Raw genomic sequence first — 22,329 nt, forward strand, 5'->3', positions numbered from 1 at the left:
TATCCATATAACCAAACATTGTTGCATTGGTGTCATAACTAGTTTCTGATTCCATTCCTAAAAAAAATATATCCTGGATTTTTCTCAAATGTCATAACATTGTTTGCCATATTGCAGATTTCACACAAGCAGACTTATTCCTACTTTTTTCCTTCCTTCTTTCTCTTTAGTTTCCTCTATATTTCATTTCTAAAATTACAAAGTTTCTAAGTTCTGTTGCTTGCTTATTTTCAAATAGACTAAATGATTTAAATTCCCACAAAACTGCTTTACTGAATGTTTTGTTAAAGTATAATTACTGAATATTCCACCCCCTCAAAATTATGGTTTAATCCCATCCCTCTATAGAAGAATTAAATAAACTAGTGGCTAAATCTTTAATGTAAATTGTTGATAAATTTATATATAGCTCTATTTAAAATAGAGTTTTTAAACCTGCTGAGAAAACAGCATCATGTTATATGGAATAGACACTTTTTTGGATTTTAAAATAAACTATTGACACAATTGCTAATTCAAATAATCTTAAAATCATAGACTAAGAAAATATTCTTCTTTTCTAGGAAGCTTTGCTTAGACTATGATGGGCTGCAATTCTCACCATTCCCAACCAATTTATAAATAACTATTTTGGTTTCAGAGCAGCAACATAATTCCCAGTGTATAAATGCATGAAGTGCAGACAGAGAGTATATAACTTACTTTCAGATAACAGGAAAATCCGTAATAATCTTTTGTGAGGATTTATTGCAGGCACAGAGAATCTAGCTACCTTACCACTAATACAAAGCTACTTATCGGATAAAAGGTAGGAAACATACAAATCATTTAAACATCCAGGGAAAGGCAGCAAAAAAGATAAAATAAAGTTCATGCACATATAACTATAAACACATAGGATAAGGTATAAAACTATTTCAGTGGTTGTACAGTCACAAGGGCAGAACTATTCGTGAATGATTGTACAGCCACAAGGACAAACTTGTTCATTAAAAGGGATATTTTAGTTGGGCAAATATTATTTTAATTTCAGAGACCCAGAGCAAGACCATGAAATCCAGTTTTATTAGTAAGTTATTAAAAAGCAAAGAATAGAACCCTTGTAACAATGGGTGGTAGATAGTACTACTGAATCTTTTCATAAATAACCTGCAATCCAAGATAAGCGTGAAACAGATTAGAATTATAAAGAGTTTTTAAAAGATGTTTATTCTGCCTTTTTTCATATATAACTCAAGGTTGCAAACTTATCAATGGTACTTCCTCTTCCTATTTTGCCCACAACAACACTCCTATGAGGTGAGGGAGTAACCTTAGCCCTAACTCTAACCCACAGCTAGTTTTTCATACCTGAAGTGAGACTAGAATTCCCAGCCACTGGTTTCTAGGCCAACACTTTAACCACTACACTACACTAAACTAGCTCTCAAGATTGCAGATTATATGTAATTATTCTGTTTAGTGAAAATTCAAATTGACTCTAAAGCTGTCTAAGAAGATCTCTCTCTAATCTCAGTGACCAGACAGCAAAATGACACATTAGAGGCAATTAAAGTGTGAGCAACATCTGGCACCTATTGGGACAACTATCCAGGGATTATGGCATATTGCTCATTGACAATGTCAGTTCTGGGTGGATAATTCATAGGAAAGGAATTTAAACTGGAAGTGTAAACTTAGCCTTATACACATATAAATCACCAGTTGGAACATCTATTTGCACTTGTTACTGGTTTGGTCTTTAAAATAATGATCAGGTAACCTTCTCTGTGTTCCCTCATGGCAGATCTCTAGCTTTAAAATGCTCTGATTAATTTTAATTGGGGACCAGTGTTAAGACTGTATAGGGGTTATTTTTTTTAGAGCTGCTGCTATTTTTAGAAGTTTGCATGTATTTTTTATTTTGAAGTATTCTATTTTATTTTAACATACATTGCCCTAAGTAATAAAAGGGGCAGGATTTTTTTTTTAAATCTATGCCATTCTGATTTTTCTGCATTCAAGGGAGCATGTATTTTAGGCCCAAAGCAGGTAGAGTGAAGAAACCTTTCCTGTTGTCCAATTATTGCATTGGGAGGCTAATTAAAAGAAGAAAAAGCATGGGACCACCGTACTTGTACTTTCAAAAAATAAACCAAAAAATACTTCGCATTTCTAAGAACCTCACCTTGAAAAGTTGCCAGGAATGAAGTTTTAGCTCCAGTATTTTTCTGCTGCAATGGTGCATGGTTAGTTCATCTTACATTTCCATTCCTGATGGTACTTTTATAATTGTTGTGTCATCTGAGGTCACAGAAAGGCTATTTTAAGCAACCAGAATTTTAAAAATGTACAAAGGGTTAAAGAAATTAACCTGCAGTGTGTTGGAAAATGACTGTGGGTCATTTCCACTTTAGTTTACGCCTAACACAATCCAGTCAATGCCTATGGCCAGATCAGAGCCCACCATTTAGTACAGGGGTGTCCAAGTTTGGACACCCCTGATATAGTACAACTTGAAAAAAATTCAAGTCATCCTTTGATCTATGGCCACCATTAGTCCCAAATTTCTGTTGCTAAGCGAGCTGTTAAGTGAATTTTGCCCCATCTTATGACCTTTCTTTCCACCGTTGTTAAGTGAATCACTGCAGCTGTTCAGTTAGTAACACAGTTGTTAAGTGAACCTAGTTTCCCCACTGATTTTAGTTGTCAGAAGGTTGCAAAAGGAGACCACATGACTCTGGGACCCTGCAACCGCCATAAATATGAATCAGTTGCCAAGCATCCAAATTTTGCTCATGTGACCATGAAGCTGCTGCAATGGTCGTAAGGGTGAAAAACATTCATAAACCACTTTTTTTCAGTGCTGTTGTAACTTTGAACGGTGACTAAACGAACTGTTGTTAAGTTGAGGACTACCTATATTTTTGTTTATTAGACATCAGCAAGCACTTTAAAGATCCACAAGTGTTAGCTGGCAAAATGGAATAAAAGTTAGGCAAAAGCTGGGAAAGAGAGATACAAACAACCAGCCCCAGTTAAAAGCGCAGAGGACGTAATAACACAAATTGACATTTTTATACCTATATATTTTTTAAAAATGCAGAATGTTCCACAACCACTGGAAACAATCCTCTGCATAATCAGCATGGACAGTCTCAGGTACAGTAGCATGTTTAATCCTTTTATGTCCGTAACAGAATCAAAATAGAGAAGGGAACGAGTGGACCTCTATTCTGCACTACGGAGGAAACTGTTGGGTCTGCAGTTGTGATGCATCCAGTACATAGATTTGGAGAAGTCATTCCTAGCTGTACAAATAATGTGGCATTTTTTTGTCAGCCAAATCTGTGTAAATACATAGCAAGATATGCAGATCATTATGGCAGTAAAGACTAATATTACCCTGTTCTGATATGGAGAGTTTTTTTCCACTTGTTTTGGAAATGATTAATAGTATTCTGTTTGAAAGCACACACACACACACACACACACTCACACCAACAACAATAGGAAATCTGTAAAGTCTTGATTGTTCAGACACCTCTAATGTTCTTATCAGAGTTCTGCAGACCCTGCTTGCATCAGTCATGGTTTCGAGAATCAGCAGCAAAACTCCCCTCCCCCCCCATTTAATAGTCATTTCCAAGCAAATAGTTGACACCTTTTCCTGAAAAAGCAGACGTTTCTGTCATTTTTACATGATTTAACTTTAGAGAAAACATCAAAGTTTTTCAAAGATACCACCTGAGAGAAGTAATTCTAAAGGCTATACAGTAGTATAGGAATAGTGTGTAAAAATGCAGAAGGCGGCTTTCTGCTTTCTGGCCTTTTTGCAAATGATTGCATTTCTGGGTGTGTCCCGGGAGAAAAAGGGCACTTAATGAGAATATGCCATATTTTCCACTGCAGAGTTGTTGGACTCTAACCCTTGAAAAAGGCACAGGCAGCAAGCACATAGAAAACTCTCTGGGAATTTTAAAAATGGCAGGCTTTTTACTTTCAGAGAAGGCCTAGACAAGCAGCTGGGACAGAGGTTAATAGCTTTTCCTTAATTGAAACAAAATCTAGCCAGGCCTAACTCTTCTTCTGCTTAAAAATTTTTGAGATCTATATTACATACAGAAATATATTTGTAAGAAGATTGTTCATGAAGAGGAATGTATTTAGTTCTAATACAAGTTAAAGTATTGCAGTGGTGGGTTCCAGATCCCAGTGCAACCAGTATGGTGCAACAGGGCCGGGCGTCCACCACATAAATGCGTGCAGTGCGCACATGTGTACTTACCACCCACGATGCTCTGCGATGCTCCAGCTGCTCGGTGGAACATCGCACAGGTGCTGTAAGCTCCATGTGTGTGTGCGGAAGCCCTGAACAGCTCAAATACAGGTAAGGAACGTGGGCGGGCGGGCCCTCAAGCATTGTACCGGAACGGTACCTGGTGCTCCCAGCAGGCACCGGTACGCCCGTACTGGGGCGTACCGGTCGTATCCCACCACTGAAGTATTGGGACAAAAACAACTTTGCTGGATATATACAGCAGTGGGATTCAGCCGACTCAGACCAGTTCGGGTGAACCGGTAGCTCCGATGATCAGCTGGGGAGTGAACCGGTTCTCTCCGATGATCAGGTTGGCCCGCCCACCCGCCTATGAGCTTTACTTACCTATATCCTCTCAGCTGATTTGCACAGCAGAGCGGATTGCCGCACCTCAGCTGTGTTACTCCCCAGAAGTAACATGGAAGGTAAGTTTTGTTCAAACATGATGAGCGCAGAGCATGTGTCAGACTTGGGCACGTGCGGAGTGTTTGCGAAGCATGTGATCACCAAACTGGTTGTTAAACCGGGAGGATTCCACTACTGGATATATACATAACACAAACATACATGTGCACATGTGTTTAACAGTTGATCAAATGCCTTTTTAAACTCTTATTATTTTTAATCTAATTTATTTTCCAATTTGCGAATGCTCTTCTATTGTAGTTGACACTGATCTCTGGAAGTCACTGAAAACATTTAAGATGAATGAATATGTTTAAGATGAATGTTTCTTTAATAATTGCCTAAACAAATGAACCATTAGTGCCTGAAATAATAAATAGTCTTCAATAGCGCCTTGATAAACTTTTGATGGCCCTGTATAGTATAATATTATATATGCCTGCTATACATTAAGATCTGTTGAGTTCAGTGCTTAGGCCAAATATCCTGAGAAAAATAAATTGAAATACAATTTAAAAATACATTTAAATTGAATAGATATTATAAAACTATAGTTACATGAAATAAATGCAAAGCCCTACTAGTGAAAAATTCCCTTTGTAAAAAAAGCAACAACTGCTAAGGAAAATGAAACAGTTTATTAAAATGCCGATGTAGAACAGATGGGTGAAATATATAGCGATGGCTTTTCTATTTCTGAGGCACTGTTGTTCTGGAATTATGTAAAATCAATATCCGCTGTGACTGAAATGTAATTATATGTGGCAATCAAATGTACATGATCACTTAGTCCAAGTGACTAAGGGATATTGTCAGAATTGTCAGAGGTGGGACACTTTAATCATTTATATTTCTTACATTAGTTATTTTCCACAGTCAGCATCACTGAATGAACCTGTTAGTTAATATTTTTAAATGAATGAATAAGGAGAAGACCCCTTATATTTCATGATGCTTGCACATAATCTAAATACTACTAAAATTATTTAACGTGATGAAACAGTAGACCAATAATTTTTGAACTAAGGTACCTTAAAAAAAACTAATTTACAGAATGTATCCAAAATCCAGGACCCATGACTCCAAAAGAAATGAAATTTGGGGAACTTGTTGCTACTTCAGGACTGCTGTTACGCTGCTGGGCTACTGCTTTGGTCACCACCTGATCTTCATTTTCAGTTTCCCAGCCAGTCTTGCAATCCCTCCCCTACCCAGCAGCAGCTACTTGCCTGCCTGATGGAAAAAGAAGGGAGGGAGGGGGGAGGAGACAAGGAGGAAGGAACCTTGTGCACTCTTCCCGCTCCATGCCACACCCCCATGCACTCCCCCAAAATCCACCACATTATTTTCCTAATCTGTGCGGCCTCTGGTATGTCTTTCCTGACTCACAGAAACTCTTCTCCAACCCTATGGACCCTCCCTAACCCACAGTCCTCTGCACGCCTTCCCCAAGCTTTGCAGCATCTATTAGGCACCCCTCCACACCCTTCCCAACTTATGCTGGGAATAATGCATGCCATCCCTCATCCCAGACTCATGGACCCAAAATGTCAGAACTGGCCAGTCCACACTATTAGAATTGTTCATAAGGCGCAGGTATAACTAAAGCTGGTAACCTAACTTTCTAACCTAACCTATTTTTGAAAAATATTTGGAGAAAAATACCTGAATGTATGGATAAATGATAGGCATGAGTGAAACATGATGGGCATATGGAAAATTGTGATGAAGGAAGGGAGGGAGGGAGGGAGAAATGAAGGAAGGAAAATAGTGAAGAGGGAAGGAGAAGAGAGAAGATAGATCTGATGTGTGTTTCTGAAACTAAATGAAAAAGAAAAGACATAATAAAAATGAATGAAGGTATTCTCATCTTCTTGAGTGAAGATGTAAACTTATTTAAGAATGAAAATACTAAAATGCATAATAGAAACTAACTTGCATAATAATAAGTGATATTAATAAAATTACTAACATAATGTTATGCTCTAGATTCTTGTCAATAGCAATAGCACTTAGATACCACTTCACAGTGTTTTACAGTCCTCTCTGAGCAGTTTACAGAATCAGCATTTTTCCTCCAACAATCTGGCTCCTCATTTTACCGACCTCAGAAGGATGGAAGGCTGAGTCAACCTTGAGCCTGGTGAGATTCGATCTGCCAAATTGCAGGTAGCTGGCAGTCAGCAGAAGTAGCTGCTGTACTGCATTCTAACCACTGCACCACCACAGCTCAGCCTGTAAAAGTCTCAGAATTCATGCTTTGAAGTTAGTGAAATGCTCCAGTTAATAGTTACAATGAAAAAAAAATCAGATATGATTTCAGCTCAGTTGTGCAAATTCTGAATGAATATGATTTGCAAGATAAATACTGATTTGTTAATTAATCGGTTGATGGATATGAGACCAGAACATATGGGAAAACTTACTGGGCCACTTGAAGATTCATGAATGAATTAGAATGGAGATTGTTTACTGGAACCTGCTTAGAGAAAGATGTGTTCATTTCATAAAAACATAATTTAGCCATATTTGTTAATACATGCATATAGGAAAGAAAGAAGTATAAATCTAAGCATCACTCAATCTTTTCATAGTGAAAGACTGAAATAATCATATAAAGGAATCTGAATGTAGAACACACCATTTTTAATAGTGTCAAAGGAACATGCGAAGAAGTGAAAGGAATAACAGCAAAAATGAGAAATAATCAGCTTTGTATAGAAAAGAATTGAAATATTGGTTAATATTACAACAGAATAAATGGAAAGAAAAATGTGGACATTCCACTGAAGAGAGTTGAAAAATGACATAGAAGCCTTTGGAATTACAATAATGGATGCATGAAAAAGAGTGATTGTTGAAAGGATAAGTTAAAGATGCTTGGGATGAGACAATGTAAAGGAATGATTGCTGCAAAAAATCAGAATAGGAGAAATGTATTAAAGCAGATATTTGGTTAGTAGAGAATGAATGGAAACAAGGAACAGGTTGTATTCATTGTGGGAGAAAAAGAATATTTTTACAGAAATATTCTGTAAAATACCAGTTTGATGGAGAATATTAACCAGTGTAACTTTAAGCCATTTCTTGACTTTAAATAGAAATATTCAGGAACATAGAAACAGATGCTATAGAAGTTCGTGTCCAAGGGGGGGAGGGGATTAATGGAAGTCATAAATTCTGTAAAAAGCACTGGAAAATGCTTAGGCTGCGCTGCAGTGACAGATAATGCAACTGGAGTAGTGTTACAACATTAAAGCATGAATGTGGTTTGCTTATGATGTAGCTGTGCTTAATGTGTCTATGAAGACTTCATCTGTGTCTGACAATTAGAAGAATGCTGTTGTTTCATTATACTGATGCAAAGATAGCTGGATCAATGCAAAAACGTGAAGGAGATTAGAATATTAAGTGTGTCTAGGAATGGCTTGGCAGCAGAACTCTCTTCAAAGGGTTACAAAGAAATAGTAGTGAACAAAATTAGGGAAGTGCTGTTCAGTCAGCCAGATGACCATAGGCCTTTTTTTTTTCATTGACAAGTGTATGAATGTGGAAAAGAAAGTTTATTGACCATTTGTTCATTTCCAGAAATTGAATTTGAATTATGGAATGTTTTGCACAAATGAAGAGTTGCAAGTTACTTACTGAATGTGATAAGAATGGTTTATGTTGGAAGTCAAGTGAGAACAAATGGAATGCTTAGCAAGTGATTCAACCCAGAGTAGTGAATAAGACAAGAATGTATAATCTCATCTGGGCTGTTTAATGTATTTATGAATTAAAACATAAAAATGCTATGGAGAAGGTAAAGATGTACTGATGGAGATTTAGATGTTTGTTTACAGACAGTGCTTTGGTTGAGATTCTGAATTATTTGCAGCAAATGTTAGGTTGATTGTATAATGCAGCAGTGAGCATGTATCTGAAAATTAATGTATGAAAGAGCTGTGTAGTTGTACACAGAGAAGAAAAATAGAATTAAATGGTGTTAAATGGATATGAATAAGAACATACTTCCATTTCATTTGTTACATGGGATAGAGAGTTGAATGTGTTAGAAAAAACATAAAAATAAATGAAAGGCAATGAGAATGGGTACTTAAGTTTGTGTTGTAAAACCAGAAGAGATATGACCAAGGCATGGGTGTTGAATAAATATGACTTGAATAAATGAATGAGAACTGAATTACAAGCCAAAGATATCAAGGAAAAGTGAATGGACTGAGAAGGAAGGCAAAAGCAAGAATATTATGATCATGAGTTGCTATAAGATCCTAAAAAAAAGAGAGAAATTTGGAAACAAAGAGTAGTATAATAAATGTGGTAGAGGCAAGGATTGTGTGCAAGGATAGGAAGACAGGAAGTGTTATAGTGAACAGTGTTGAGAGAAACTAGATGTAGCTATTTTTCCTCTCTTTTTCTTACTTCATGCCTAGATTTATTTTTTTTTACTTTCTATTTATGGCTCTCTTTTGCATAACACTAATATCCCAAAAGGGAAAGCTGTGATGCTATGTATGGCTTATGAATTCTGCTTTCCTCAGAATAATGTCCTTTTTAAACTAACTTGAATTTAGCTCTTGGTATTAACGCTACTTAAACATTTTGCTTCATGATGATGATAGTCAACCATAAGGTTTATCAAGAGAACTGACTACCAAGTTAGATTGATACGCCCAGAATTACAATCAGTTGGTGGAAGCGGGGCGGGGCTGGATTCAGCAATTTTTCAGAGAATGGTTTGGGAAGGGTTTTAAGGGTTAATTAATCCTTCTTGCCTTTCTGTTCTCTGCGTTATCGTGCTGGGAAAATGCAATGCTGCAGCAAACAGGTTTAAGGAATTTGACAGTTTATCTGGACAGATTTTCACACTTCTTAGGAGTTATATAGTGCTGTCCACTGAGCAAGTAAATAATACCAAGAGGACTTGTACAGTTTCCGTCATTTATGATTCTGTCACATCTAAACAGATTTACGATCACTGTGGCCTTATCTGGTTTAGTTTAAGAATGGCAAAGAAAAAATATATTTTAATGATACCTTTACAGAAAAGTCTCTTCCCTGTTTTGTATGCCCTTTTTTATGAAATGGAATTTTACCAGAATACTTATAAGAAATATTGCCTTTTAAAAGCAATATAAAATTACATAAGTAGTATCTAAATGTATTTTGCTAAGTGTCGCTAAAATTTATTTACACACTTATTTACTAGATAAATGACAGTTTATTTGCCTTTTTTTGCACTTCTTTTTTATCCTAATTCTAGAGATTTGTAGGGCTCTCATACTCCAGCTACTTTGGAAATAATTAAAAATATGGCTCTACACCCAGGCTGGGATAAGATGATTGCCAGGTTTTGGTTACTTTTTGCTGGTTTTTAGAATGTTTGATTGTTTAACTCTTCCAAACACATATGCTTTTTTAACTGTTTGGTTTTCTTTCTCTTTGTATGTGTGTTGGAAGCCACCCAGATTCTCTTGGGAGTCAGGCAGTCTCCAAATAGAATGAACAAATAAATAACATAACCAAAATTCAACTCTAATCACCCAGCAGCAAAACCATATAGAACAGGGGTGTGAAAATCCCGACAACAGGTTGTCATCATGTGACATAGTGCAACTTTTTCCCTCTTCGCCAAAATGGGGATGGTTGTGGCCAGCACATGACATATCCGGCCCGCAGGCTGTGAGTTTGACACTCCTGATTTAGAGCATTTTAATAAATGATGTGAATTTGGATAGGTCTCTGAGAACGCAAATGTCACTGTAGCGAGGAAAACTAACTCTCAGTCTACCTACTCATTCTTTGCACTTGTCAGATGGATAGGATTTTTAGATTTTACAAGTTTAAAAAGTTCTAGGTGAGAGACAGGAAGCTTGTAGCTCTCCAAAAGTTATATGGTAGCTCCCATAATTTCTGACCACTGACTGCTGTTTGGGAATAGAGAAACACATTCTTATGTTTTGCTGAGGGTTTATGTTACACTGATGAATACTCTCTTTTTAGATATTGCTTTATAATTTTATCAAAGGTCTTGTGCACATTTGGGAAAGCACTCTTCTCCCCCCCCCCCCAATTAAATCTCTTAATCCAAAATGGAAGCTTGATGGGGGAAACTAATCAAGGAGAGAAGCAACTCAGAACTGAAGAGAAACTTCCTGACAGTTAGAACAATTAATCAGTGGAAAAGCTTGCCTCCAGAAGTTGTGAATGCCCCAACACTGGAAGTCTTTAAGAAGATGTTGGATAGCCATTTGTCTGAAACGGTATAGGGTTTCCTGCCTAGGCAGGGGGTTGGACTAGAAGACCTCCAAGGTCCCTTCCAACTCTGCTATTGTATTGTATTGTATTGAAAATTCTCTAAGTTTCACTATCTATTTTCCCATGTATTTTGGTGACGTTGCAAGATTGGATAGGAACTGGGGATAGGTACTTTATTGTTTTGCAATGTTCTTCACCATTCTGCTATATTTATATTATCTTCACTTGCCCCTTTGTACCATCCGACATGGATGCCTGTGAGTTGAAAATTGCATCTGGCCTTAGCAGCTTAGAAGAGTGTCTTCACCTACATTATCTAGGAAGGCTGTAATGACAAGAAGTGCAAATGCATCATTTATGAATTATAGTAGTGCAAGTTAAAAGTAGGTCAAAGTTTCCTGAGAGAAAATGGAAGTATTTACATTATGCGTAGAAAGCTGGCCTTACAAGTAAATAGCAAGGCATACAGTTCTCATTACACTGAGGTCAGCTCGGACCTCAGTTTAACACAGAATAGTGATGTAGACAGAATATTCAAATCCTTAGATGTAACATAGTTTCTTATGAGGAGTTTCCAAACTATCTTCAGCATTCCTTTTTGGCAAGCATGTTTACAAACAGCAAAACAACAAAACTGATTATAAAAGGATGTCCCAATTTTGTATTGCATGCAAGTAATAGGATTTATAGAAGCATGGTCAATTACATTATTCTGTGTAATATTTTTACAGGCTTTGTTATTTTCATTTATGGTGAATGGCATACTTTACTGCTACATGCTTCAGCTAAGTTCTCCCCGCTATCATCATGTACAAAAATCCAATGTCTTTATAGGCTTGCTTTACTCCAGGCCTAGGGGACCAGTGAATGAAAACAATTTTGAGCACCAGTGATTCTTGTTGCCTTCAGGCCAACCTCTTTTCTCCCAAGTTGTTATTTGAATTTTGCGAAAGAGAATGATTTTCAGAGTCCCAAAGGCTCTTGCTCATTCAGGTGCCTATCCCTTGGCTCATTCCCAAAATACCGAAAACACCTCAACACTGTTGTCTTGACTAAAATGACTTATATTCTTTCAAGGTGATTGTGTTGTTTGTTAAGATAGTAAAATAAAAAGAAGTTTCCAAAGCAAACGTAGCTAAAATGCCTTTGTGCTGATTTCAAAGACTGAACTGTGGAACAATATCCTCACATTTCTTACTTGCAAAGAGAGAAATATCAATAAACAAATGCACATGCTCAGACCTTTTAATCTTTTCCCAGAGCTATGAACATGGGACAGCTAAACAGGAAAACTGTGAGGCATCAAATCACAAGACTATTTCTTGATGAACTCAAAGAGTTGGTCTAAATAGCAACTGGATTGGAAGGCCTGAATTTGCAGCAGTTTCTGTAAGGAAGGGGACTTTTTACATAGATGTCTCCTTCTCCCTCACTCCCTCCATATTTTATTTGTTAGAGAATAAACATGCTTCAGCAAGAAACTAGATCTTCAAAATTACTGGGAATATGTTGTGACTAATTTTACTTTAAAGAATAGTCTATATCAGTGAAGAATTCATCTATATGTAAAAAACTAAAGGTTAGTAAGAATGATATTTTGTCAATGGAGTAAAAATAGCAGTCTTTTTGATCGAGCAGTCTCCTTTTCATGTTAAATAGTACAAAAATATTTGTAATTGCTTTAAATCAATTGCCTTGATTGTAATTCAAAATTTGTTTAAATTTTACATGAACTCTGCAATAAGGTTATTTGAGACTGTTGCTGTAGCTCATCAGAAAGTCGGTTTTTCAGTCACAGGAATGTGCTAAAGTAGGAGGCAAAAGCCTTCAGTATGTACCTGATTAAGGTCTGGTCAGTTTCAGGCAGCAGTGAGAAGGTCCTAATCAACTGATTAAGGTTATAGAGCAGAGCTTGTTAACTTGAGTTAGCACTTATTAGAAAAGTGCTGCCCTGGGGGAAAACTGCTTTAAAAAGAGATACTAAAAATGCCTGACACTATTTGATTGTAAGGCTGTGACTGTCAAATGGAGAACTTACGAAGAAAAAAGAAGATATGTCTTCCTTTTGCCAACAATCTTGTAACCCTATTTTGGAAGCAAACCTACTGATTTCAATGGCCCTTTGTTTCAAGCAAACATTCATAGGAGTGGACTGGCCATTAAAAAAACCATAATCTCGAAATGTGAACATACCAGTACAAAAATAGGACTCCTCTGAAGTATGAAGGTTTACTTTAAGGGCAACATAATTTTCAGTGTCCTCCTTGTTTTTTAAAAATGATACAAAAGAAACTGGTTTGTGAAGAACCAGTTCTGAAAGAAAGAGCAGGTGGGATGTGGGTGTTTCTCCTTTACCCACCCTATTTTCTGCACCAATCTCCCCTCCTCCATCTGTTTTTTGTAATGCAGACAAACTGCATGTTTACCAGGTAAAGCTAGATTAAGGGATGGGGGTTGCACAGATGGATTGCAATCTAGTGCTTGACACTACTTTCAGCAGGAACATCTTCCTTGGTGCTGCTGCCTTGGAAGAGTGTTTGCAGCTTTCTTGCTAGGTAAAACCATTACTAGCTGCTAGGTCAGTAAGATGGGAAGTCTGGCAGATAAGATCCTGTTTCAGAGACTGGTGTATACTGGGGGGTGCCAACTGCATAGCAAGTGCTTACAATGCACATATGTGTGACTGTACAATGTAAATCATGGGGGATGTTTTGGTTTTGCCTATATCAAGTGGTCTTGAGGGGATAGAAATAATAAGCATGCCTGCTCCGCCTTTTGTTCTTATTTCTATTTCTTGAATAATTGTAATTATTCTAATAGGATAAAAGAAACAATTTACTCACCAAATGAAGACAAATTAGCTCACAGATGTCTAACTGTTCATAGGAATAATATTTGTTCTCATACTGAAACCATAGAACAAACATAACCTGTTCTGACTGGCTGTAATTCTCAGGCAGTGATCTTTCTGAACACTGTCACCTGGTATCTTAACTTGATGGGTAGCTATGGAATTAGACTGTGACCTCCTTGTTGAATCATTTTGTTTATATGATTTTGTAGTCTCCAATATTTTTTTGAAAAAACAACAAAGATAAAAGATTTCTGCATCCAAAGAAATAGGCTAAATAACTTGCATTACAACAGGCTGGTTAAGACTTTTAATAAAATGCTTCTTGCATCTGTTTCCTTTAACAACCATGGACAAATCATGGAAGCCTATATTATAGGGAGGGGAGAATGATCTAACAGGGACTCCTCCGGGTACCGTCCGCTAAGCAATGCGGGCGGGCGGTGCCCAGGAGTAGGGCCTTCTCTGTGATGGGCCCAACCCTCTGGAATGACCTCTCCCCCGATATTAGAACTACTGTTGATCTCCGCTCCTTCCGTAAGAAACTCAAGACCCACTTGTTCAAATTAGCTGGCCTGGCCCAATTGTAATTGTAATTAGAAATATAGTATAATTTAATCCTGACCTTCCTGGATGGCATTTAAAAATTTTAAATTCTGGGGTTTTTTAATTGGTTTTAATTGGAACTATTTTAACTATCGTTAGTTTGGTTATCGTACGGACTGTGTGTTTAAGATGGTTTGTCTGGGTTTTGTGTTTTGCCTTGTTGTTCTATTGTATATTTATTGTCTGTACACCGCCCCAAATCCCTTCGGGGAGAGGGGGCGGTTTATAAATTAAATAAACAAACAAACAAACAAGGTCATGGATTCTCTAGCTATATATAAAGCCGAGCAGAATAGAAAACCATGCTTATGTCTACTGATCATAACATTAAAATGCAATACAATAAAGTAGATGCTGTTAAGACTAGCTCAGTAGGTCCAGAATCCAAAAGTGTCTCTTTCAAACTCAAAATCACACATGTCTCTGAGAAGCAGACCTTGTAGAAAAATGAGGAGCCAGCCATAACTACAGCTTTGTTCTGTAGCATACTCCATGCCAGTGCAGCAATAGCAATAGCACTTAGACTTATATATCACTTTACATCCCTCTTGAGGCAGTTTACAGAGTCAGCATATTGCCGCTAACAATTTGGGTCCTCATTTTACCCACCTTGGAAGGATGGACGGCTGAGTCAACCTTGAGCCTGGTGAGATTTGAACTGCCAAATTGCAGGCAGCAGAAGTAGCCTGCAGTACTGCACTCTAACCACTGTGCCACTGTGGCTCACTAGAGAGCAAGAGAACAAACAGGAAAGTGTGTTTGAAAATCAGAATTGGGAGAAGAGAACTGGAGGGGGGTAGAGTGTCAAGAGTTTGTGGAGTCTCCAGAAAACTTCTTGCCCATGGGATCATCACTATTAAAAAAAAAGGAAACAGTGGGTAGTGGGAGAATCTGGTGAGGTGGTTGTGTGTCACTTTCTTGTATTGCGTTTTAAAGTTACGATCTCACAAGCACTTCTATGGATTCTGATCAGCCTTATAGATAACTAGACAACATGTTAGGTTATTTGTCCCCATATAATATAGGCTTGCACCATTTCTCCTTCCCTCACGATCCTCAGAAGAGCCCCAGTGAAGCTTGTTCCTTGTCCTGTTCGGCTAACAAATGGTACTGCCCCCTACATTGCTAAAGTGAGGGGGAACAAAGGGAGCAACAGACCACAAGGAAAGCTGTATCTCTGTATCAAAGACATTCTGGTGTGTCCCAGTGACACCTAACCAGCCTTAGCTGATCACATTCTCCCTCATACTTTCTCTTTCCACATATAATATAAGCAGGCACCCTCATGGGAGCCCCACTGAAGCCGCCTCCTCTAATTTCTCCTCCTCCCATTTGGCTGATCTGTAGAACTGATCATTTTGTTGTGTGGAGGGGGAACAAAGTAATCCATGAAGGAAATTCCCCTTCTCCAATTCAACCATGTTCTCAAGGGCTCCCTTCCTCCCGGAAGGAAGAGGGCACACTCAGCACCTCCCAATCAACTCTACTTTGCCAGCAGACAAATCATTCCCTCATTGTTCCTTCATGGGCCAACACTATTAAGAGATTTTGAATTTCAGTTTTGGTTCAAAAGCAGCCAATGGCTGCTCGCCTGTTGAGCCTTGTCACCAATTGATTGGGCACAGGGATCAAAGAGAGTGAAGATATGCCCTCTTTATGCCATGAAACCATCAAGTATGGTGGCTCTGAACTGGCCACAACTATGCCAAATTTCAATCCCACAGGACTCATGGATCTCATATTTTGGGTGCATTCTGTAAATTAGGTTTGAGGTACATTGATTCAAACCATATTGTTCTACGACACACCATTTTGCCCCATTGAAGGTTGCAAAGTATCAAACAGACATAATTTAATTGTATGGATTAGATCTGTTTTCAAACAAGTGCACATTTCTTAATAGTGAAGGCAACACTGAATGCAGTTTGAGTGTGATTGTATAGATAGATCTATTTGACATATGTGTAACCGAGTCATTTTGTGTGCCCTATTTAGCTTCTAAAAGTGAAGTGGAGCTTAACTATATGGTGAGCATACTCCAGTTGTGATAGAAAGAAGGCCTGAATGGGCTGAGAAACTAACAGGATTAGATCAGAGAAAATAAAAGGATGTGAGGGTAAGGATGGGTTTAGACTTGTTATGTTTTAAACATGGAGGAGATGTGAACCTTTTGCCACTTTCCCAACTATCTCTATTAACTGTAATGTTCTCAGTTATTCTTTTGCCATTTTGCAAATTTTATTATCATACAGATTTTTAGACTACAAGTGCTTGCTCAGGGAAAAGAAACCCACCAGTTTATAAATAATTGTGATTATTTAACTATGTTGCATATTAACACTCATAAAGCCACGTTTTATCTTGGGAATTGCAAGAATCAACAGATTTGTGGCTCCTAAGCAGCCTCTTTAATTAACTTGATTCAGATTATTGCTATGTCATTGGTATATTCCTCATGGGGGAAGACAATTCATTCATTACTGCTTAGCCAAAACATGCCACCGTCTTCTTTTTGTATCTAGGGGGTTTATTGAGTGAAGATGTGCCTTGATTTCTATACTGAGTGCACAGCCAACTGAAAAAAATATCACAACTATTTGCCTCAGAAAGATTGCTAGCTTACAATCGTTCATGATTTTAGGAATCTAAAGGCAGAAAGTGGTTGCACTAGACCCAAATAATGTGATTTTTGTACATTGCTGCTGATGTAGTTCTGCCTTTGCCAAAGTATCTTTCGAAGTAAGATAAGCAAGCCCAATGGGCCACAGTAGATAAGCCCAAATCATTCTTGTAGTTGTTGCCCTTATAACTATCTGTTGAAGTGAAGCCTCCATTGAGGCTACTTTATGGCTGATGTCACAGTACCTTGGAAAAGGGTTAGAGTGACAGGCTATCTTCCTACTATGGTCAAAGGGAAACCATCAGAAATAAGAACCAGCTCATAGAAATACACACGCTGGATGCATTAGAGGAAATAATAGAAGTCTTCGGATAACAGCTCCCCAAAAGAACAAATGACTTGCAACAAAATACCTATAAGACCTATGAAGAGGTACAGATATGTTTTATTTAGTTTAATGAGTAAAAGGCAATATTCCATATGTGCATAGGCATATCAGGTGCATCAGAATCTGCAGTTTAATGACAATCTTGCATTTGCTGCTGATTGGTTACTCTGTTTTATTATTGTCTTCTAGGTTAAAGAATGGCTATGTTTAAATTGCCAGATGCAGAGAGCTTTGGGAATGGACATGACCACAGCACCCCGCTCCAAAAGTCAGCAGCAATTACATTCTCCTTCCCTTTCTCCTTCACATTCCCCTGCCAAACAGCCACAACCACAGCCACAAGCGGCAACAGGACCAGAGAAACAACCCAGAACTATGCAGCCAGGGCCCAGGCCAAGTGCTGCAACCATGCAACCTCCATCCCCCAAACATCCCCCAGTCTCACCCCAGAGAGAACCACCCAGCCAAGTCCAGCCAAAACCTGCTGCTCCTCAGGAAGTGATGAAGTCTTCCCCTCAGCATCAACAAGCAAAGCCTTCATCCATTGATCAGAGAAAGATTGTAGGAGACTCCCCAGCTAAGACTCCGGTCCCTCCTCCCAGTGCTGGGGGGGCTCAAGAACAAACCCAAGAGGGCCTCACTGGGAAGCTTTTTGGATTTGGAGCTTCCCTCCTGACCCAGGCAAGCACACTCATGTCTGTCCAGCCAGAGGCCACTCCACCAAGTCAACAGTCTCCTGGCAAAGTGCCTCCAAAAATTGTCTTCAGTGATGCCAGCAAAGAAGCTGGCCCTAAGGCCCCAAGCACTGGACCTGGAACGCAGAGTAAGCCTGGAACTGCCCCAGCTGCAAAGCAAGTGAAAGCAGAACGCGTAACCAAGCCAAAGGAAGTGCCGAAAGAAAGGGTTTTATGCCCCCTCTGCAAAGCGGAGATAAACGTGGGCTCTGGAGAGCCCTCCAATTATAATACCTGCACATCCTGTAAGCAGCAGGTCTGCAACATGTGTGGATTCAACCCAACACCTCATGTGGTCGAGGTAAGAAAAATCAGACATATTTTAATGCACTTCAATGTCTCCTTGTGCTAGTTCTTAAACTTTACAGTATATTTCCAATGGTCTAGGAAAAAAATTATATATAATAAATGATCAGAATTGTATGGACTGATTTTAAGGTGCAAGTTGCCATTATGCTGGTAGGAAAATAAAGGCATAATGGAAGCCGTTTTTGCAGATTTCCATTTTGCTACCGTTGAAATGGAGCTTAGTAGGACTAACCTCTGGAGGTTTTCTTTAGTGGTGAGGGAACTGGCCAGAATACAATGGCAGCGGGAAATTAAAACTCACCACATTGACATCTTCAGATTGAAAGAGATGTAAATTTTGGCCTTGAAATGTGGCAGTGACTTGTCTGTCATTTGATATTGCTTAAAGCTGTCAGCTTTAAATGTGACCATGACTTGTGTATTGATGATGTTACGTTTTCAATAGGGAATCCAAAGTGGGATGAATGGCAGAATGGCCAGGAAAGTAGTGTGACTGTTTTCGTTTATCTCTAAGTGAAACAATTCACATGAAAAACTAATCAAGTATTGCTAGAATCTGATGCATTGTTATATAGGGAAAGCTATAACAATGTTATACTCATCTGTAGTACTTTTTTATCCACTTTGTGAATGTAGATTATCCCAGGCATTAGTTTTACATGATGCTCAAAACATACACTTTTCTCTCTCAATAATTGAGAAAGAAAAGTAATTGCCTATTCCACAGTTGAAATGAATGCTACTCTTTTGTTTTGCACTATTAGTTTAATAAAAAAAAGGAAGAAAGGACAAATAAACAACAAGGGAAGTTATAAAGAAAGAAAGTATAAAAAGAAGTCTTTCAAAAAGAAACAAAAATGAGTGGTATTATTCTGTAATTATGATACAATACAATACAATACAATACAATAGTAGAGTTGGAAGGGACCTTGGAGGTCTTCTAGTCCAACCCCCTGCCTAGGCAGGAAACCCTATACCGTTTCAGACAAATAGCTATCCAACATCTTCTTAAAGACTTCCAGTGTTGGGGCATTCACAACTTCTGGAGGCAAGCTGTTCCACTGATTAATTGTTCTCACTGTCAGGAAATTTCTCCTCAGTTCTAAGTTGCTTCTCTCCTTGATTAGTTTCCACCCATTGCTTCTTGTTCTACCCTCAGGTGCTTTGGAGAATAGTTTGACTCCCTCTTCTTTGTGGCAACCTCTGAGATATTGGAATAATGCTATCATGTCTCCCCTAGTCCTTCTTTCTCTTAAGCTAAACATACCCAGTTCCTGCAACCGTTCTTCATATGTTTTAGTCTCCAGTCCCCTAATCATCTTTGTTGCTCTTCTCTGCACTCTTTCTAGAGTCTCCACATCTTTTTTACATCGTGGCGACCAGAACTGAATGCAGTATTCCAAGTGTGGCCTTACCAAGGCATTATAAAGTGGTATTAACACTTCACGTGATCTTGATTCTATCCCTCTGTTGATGCAGCCTAGAACTGTGTTGGCTTTTTTGGCAGCTGCTGCACACTGCTGGCTCATATTTAAATGGTTGTCCACTAGGACTCCAAGGTCCCTTTCACAGTTACTACTACTGAGTAAGGTATCACCTATACTGTACCTGTGCATTCCGTTTTTGTTGCCTAAATGTAGAACCTTACTCTTTTCACCATTGAATTTCATTTTATTAGATAGTGCCCAATGTTCAAGTTTGTCAAGATCCTTCTGTATCTTAAGCCTATCTTCTGGAGTGTTGGCTATTCCTGCCAGCTTGGTATCATCTGCAAATTTGATGAGTTCCCCATTTATTCCCTCATCCAAATCATTGATGAAGATGTTGAAGAGTACTGGGCCTAAAACAGAGCCTTGGGGTACTCCACTGCATACTTCCCTCCATGTAGATGCAGTTCCATTGAGAACTACACGTTGAGTGCGGTTGGTCAGCCAGTTACCAATCCATCTGGTGGTGATGCTGTCTAACCCACATTCTTCTACTTTATCTAGTAGTAGGTTATGGTCTACCTTATCAAAAGCCTTACTGAAGTCCAAGTAAACTATATCAACGGCATTCCTCTGGTCCACTAATTTTGTCACATTATCAAAGAATGCAATAAGATTAGTCTGGCATGATTCTATAATTAACTTTGCTAGAGGGTTCATTGGACTCCATTATATCAAAATAGACAAATAATGGCCTTTCAGTCAAACTCATCCTCCAGTAATGAAACTCAGGAGGGACAGTTGGTTAAATCCCAAAGCAAACACAACTCATCACTCCCTGGAGGTTAAAGAGCTGGCATCCAAAACTTCGCTGGATAATTTATTTATTTATTTTTTTGAATCTTCTGAGGAAGCAGCTCATTAGGAGAGAAAGAAACAATTTTAAATCCATTATAGGGTTGTGGAATATAATCCTCCAGGATGCCAGAAGGATTTGAAGCCACACAAATGTCTAGGTGTAGTAAGTACTTGAGTGAAACTATTATTTCATTTCATTTCAAATATGCTTAAAGCCTTTGCCTGATTCCCTGAGAGTCAATCTCCATCCTGGATGAGCTTAGTCGTTGTTCTTTTGTTTATGCTTGCTCTTAATCATTTCCTTTAAACCTAATACCCACAGGTATTTTTCTTTGCTGTTCTTAAATAAACTAAATACTATTATAAGAAGACATTTTAGTGCTAGTTGGTGCCCTGGAGATTATAAGGTGATAACCCATCTCAAAAGGCCTAGGCCTCTTCAGACTGACTGCCAAAATGTCTATTTAAACTGTCTGTATATTTTTTATTTATAGGCAAAAATCTTAACTAGATATTTTCCATCCTTTTAGCCTTACTCCTGAAGTCCTGGTTAGGAGGGAAAAAATGAGAGTGGTGGCAAAAGGAATACCATCTGAAAACCGTAACCCAGATAGTTCTGCTTAGATGGGTCAGGCTTGGAAAAGAGTAAGATCTTTACAACTATGGAACTTTAAAATTAGTTTGGAAACAAAGATGACATTGAACCAAACAGGCCCAACTGATACTGAGTGTATAGATTCTCTATGAGTACATCTGAATGTATTGTAACCTGAGCATTAAAATGAGGAGGTAGGGCTCAGATGCATGTCAGAGTGAATCTTTTTTTATTTGTAGGTCATCATTTCCTTTTATATCAGAGGATCATATCAGAAATGGCTCTACAAATGTGCCTGTTTCTGTTAATACTACCTTGTAATGCACAATGAGCTAGTATAGCTGACTGGGCAGCGGATGGGCTCTAAATTAGCACTGAAGCAGCAGGAAGGCAATGCAGTAGGTGCTGCATGCTGCTGGAGCATCTGTTATTTCAATGGGACATAAAATCCAATCCATGATTAGCTGGCCTGGTTCCAAGTTGTATCATTTCCATTAGCTCAAATTCTACCTTGTATTTCTCAAAAGGGAAATGCTATTTTGAAGAGCACATAGGATTCCAGTTGGCCAGTTCCTTGGATCAGCCAAAATTACCATTGACAGGACCAAAATAATGTAATCTCTGCAAGAATTACTTGACCAGCCCTAGAGTTCAATCATTAGCACTGCTGAAAAATTATTATCTTATTTCCTTTATTCCCATTAAATTCAGGACAATTATGGCACTCCCCCCCCCCCCATTTTGTTCCTATTGTAAGCTGTGGAGGAGAGGTCTATAGAGATTCTCAGTCATCCAGGTCATGGTGGTCCCAAAGGTGCTTTTTTTAGGAGGCCACTGGACTTTCTTGTTTTTTCTTTTGAAGACTTTTGCTTCTCATCCAAGAAGCTTCTTCAGCTCTGCCTGGATCCTTCCATTTCCCACTAACCTGTCAGAGCTGAAGAAGCTTCTTGGATGAAAAGTGAAACATCTTCAAAG

The 22,329-nt window shown here is 38.4% G+C and overlaps 1 protein-coding gene and 1 long non-coding RNA gene across 3 annotated transcripts in view; one reads left to right on the plus strand and one right to left on the minus strand.

Annotated features, from left to right (window-relative positions):
* LOC309383847 overlaps positions 1-19,610 on the minus strand; it is a 381,089-nt gene extending 361,479 nt beyond the window's left edge. The window contains exon 1 of the long non-coding RNA XR_014173933.1: positions 19,403-19,610. This is a non-coding gene — a long non-coding RNA (uncharacterized lncRNA). The remainder of the gene's footprint in view (positions 1-19,402) is intronic.
* Positions 1-22,329, plus strand: part of BSN (bassoon presynaptic cytomatrix protein) — a 218,626-nt gene that overhangs the window by 43,862 nt on the left and 152,435 nt on the right. For both annotated transcript variants that reach the window (XM_081936756.1, XM_081936755.1), the window contains exon 3: positions 17,621-18,466. In XM_081936756.1, coding sequence (XP_081792882.1) covers positions 17,621-18,466 — 846 coding nt within the window. The remainder of the gene's footprint in view (positions 1-17,620; positions 18,467-22,329) is intronic.

Source organism: Natrix helvetica (genome assembly GCF_964273705.1).
Source record: "Natrix helvetica genome assembly, chromosome: 1".
In the NCBI taxonomy this organism is placed as follows: domain Eukaryota; kingdom Metazoa; phylum Chordata; class Lepidosauria; order Squamata; family Natricidae; genus Natrix; species Natrix helvetica.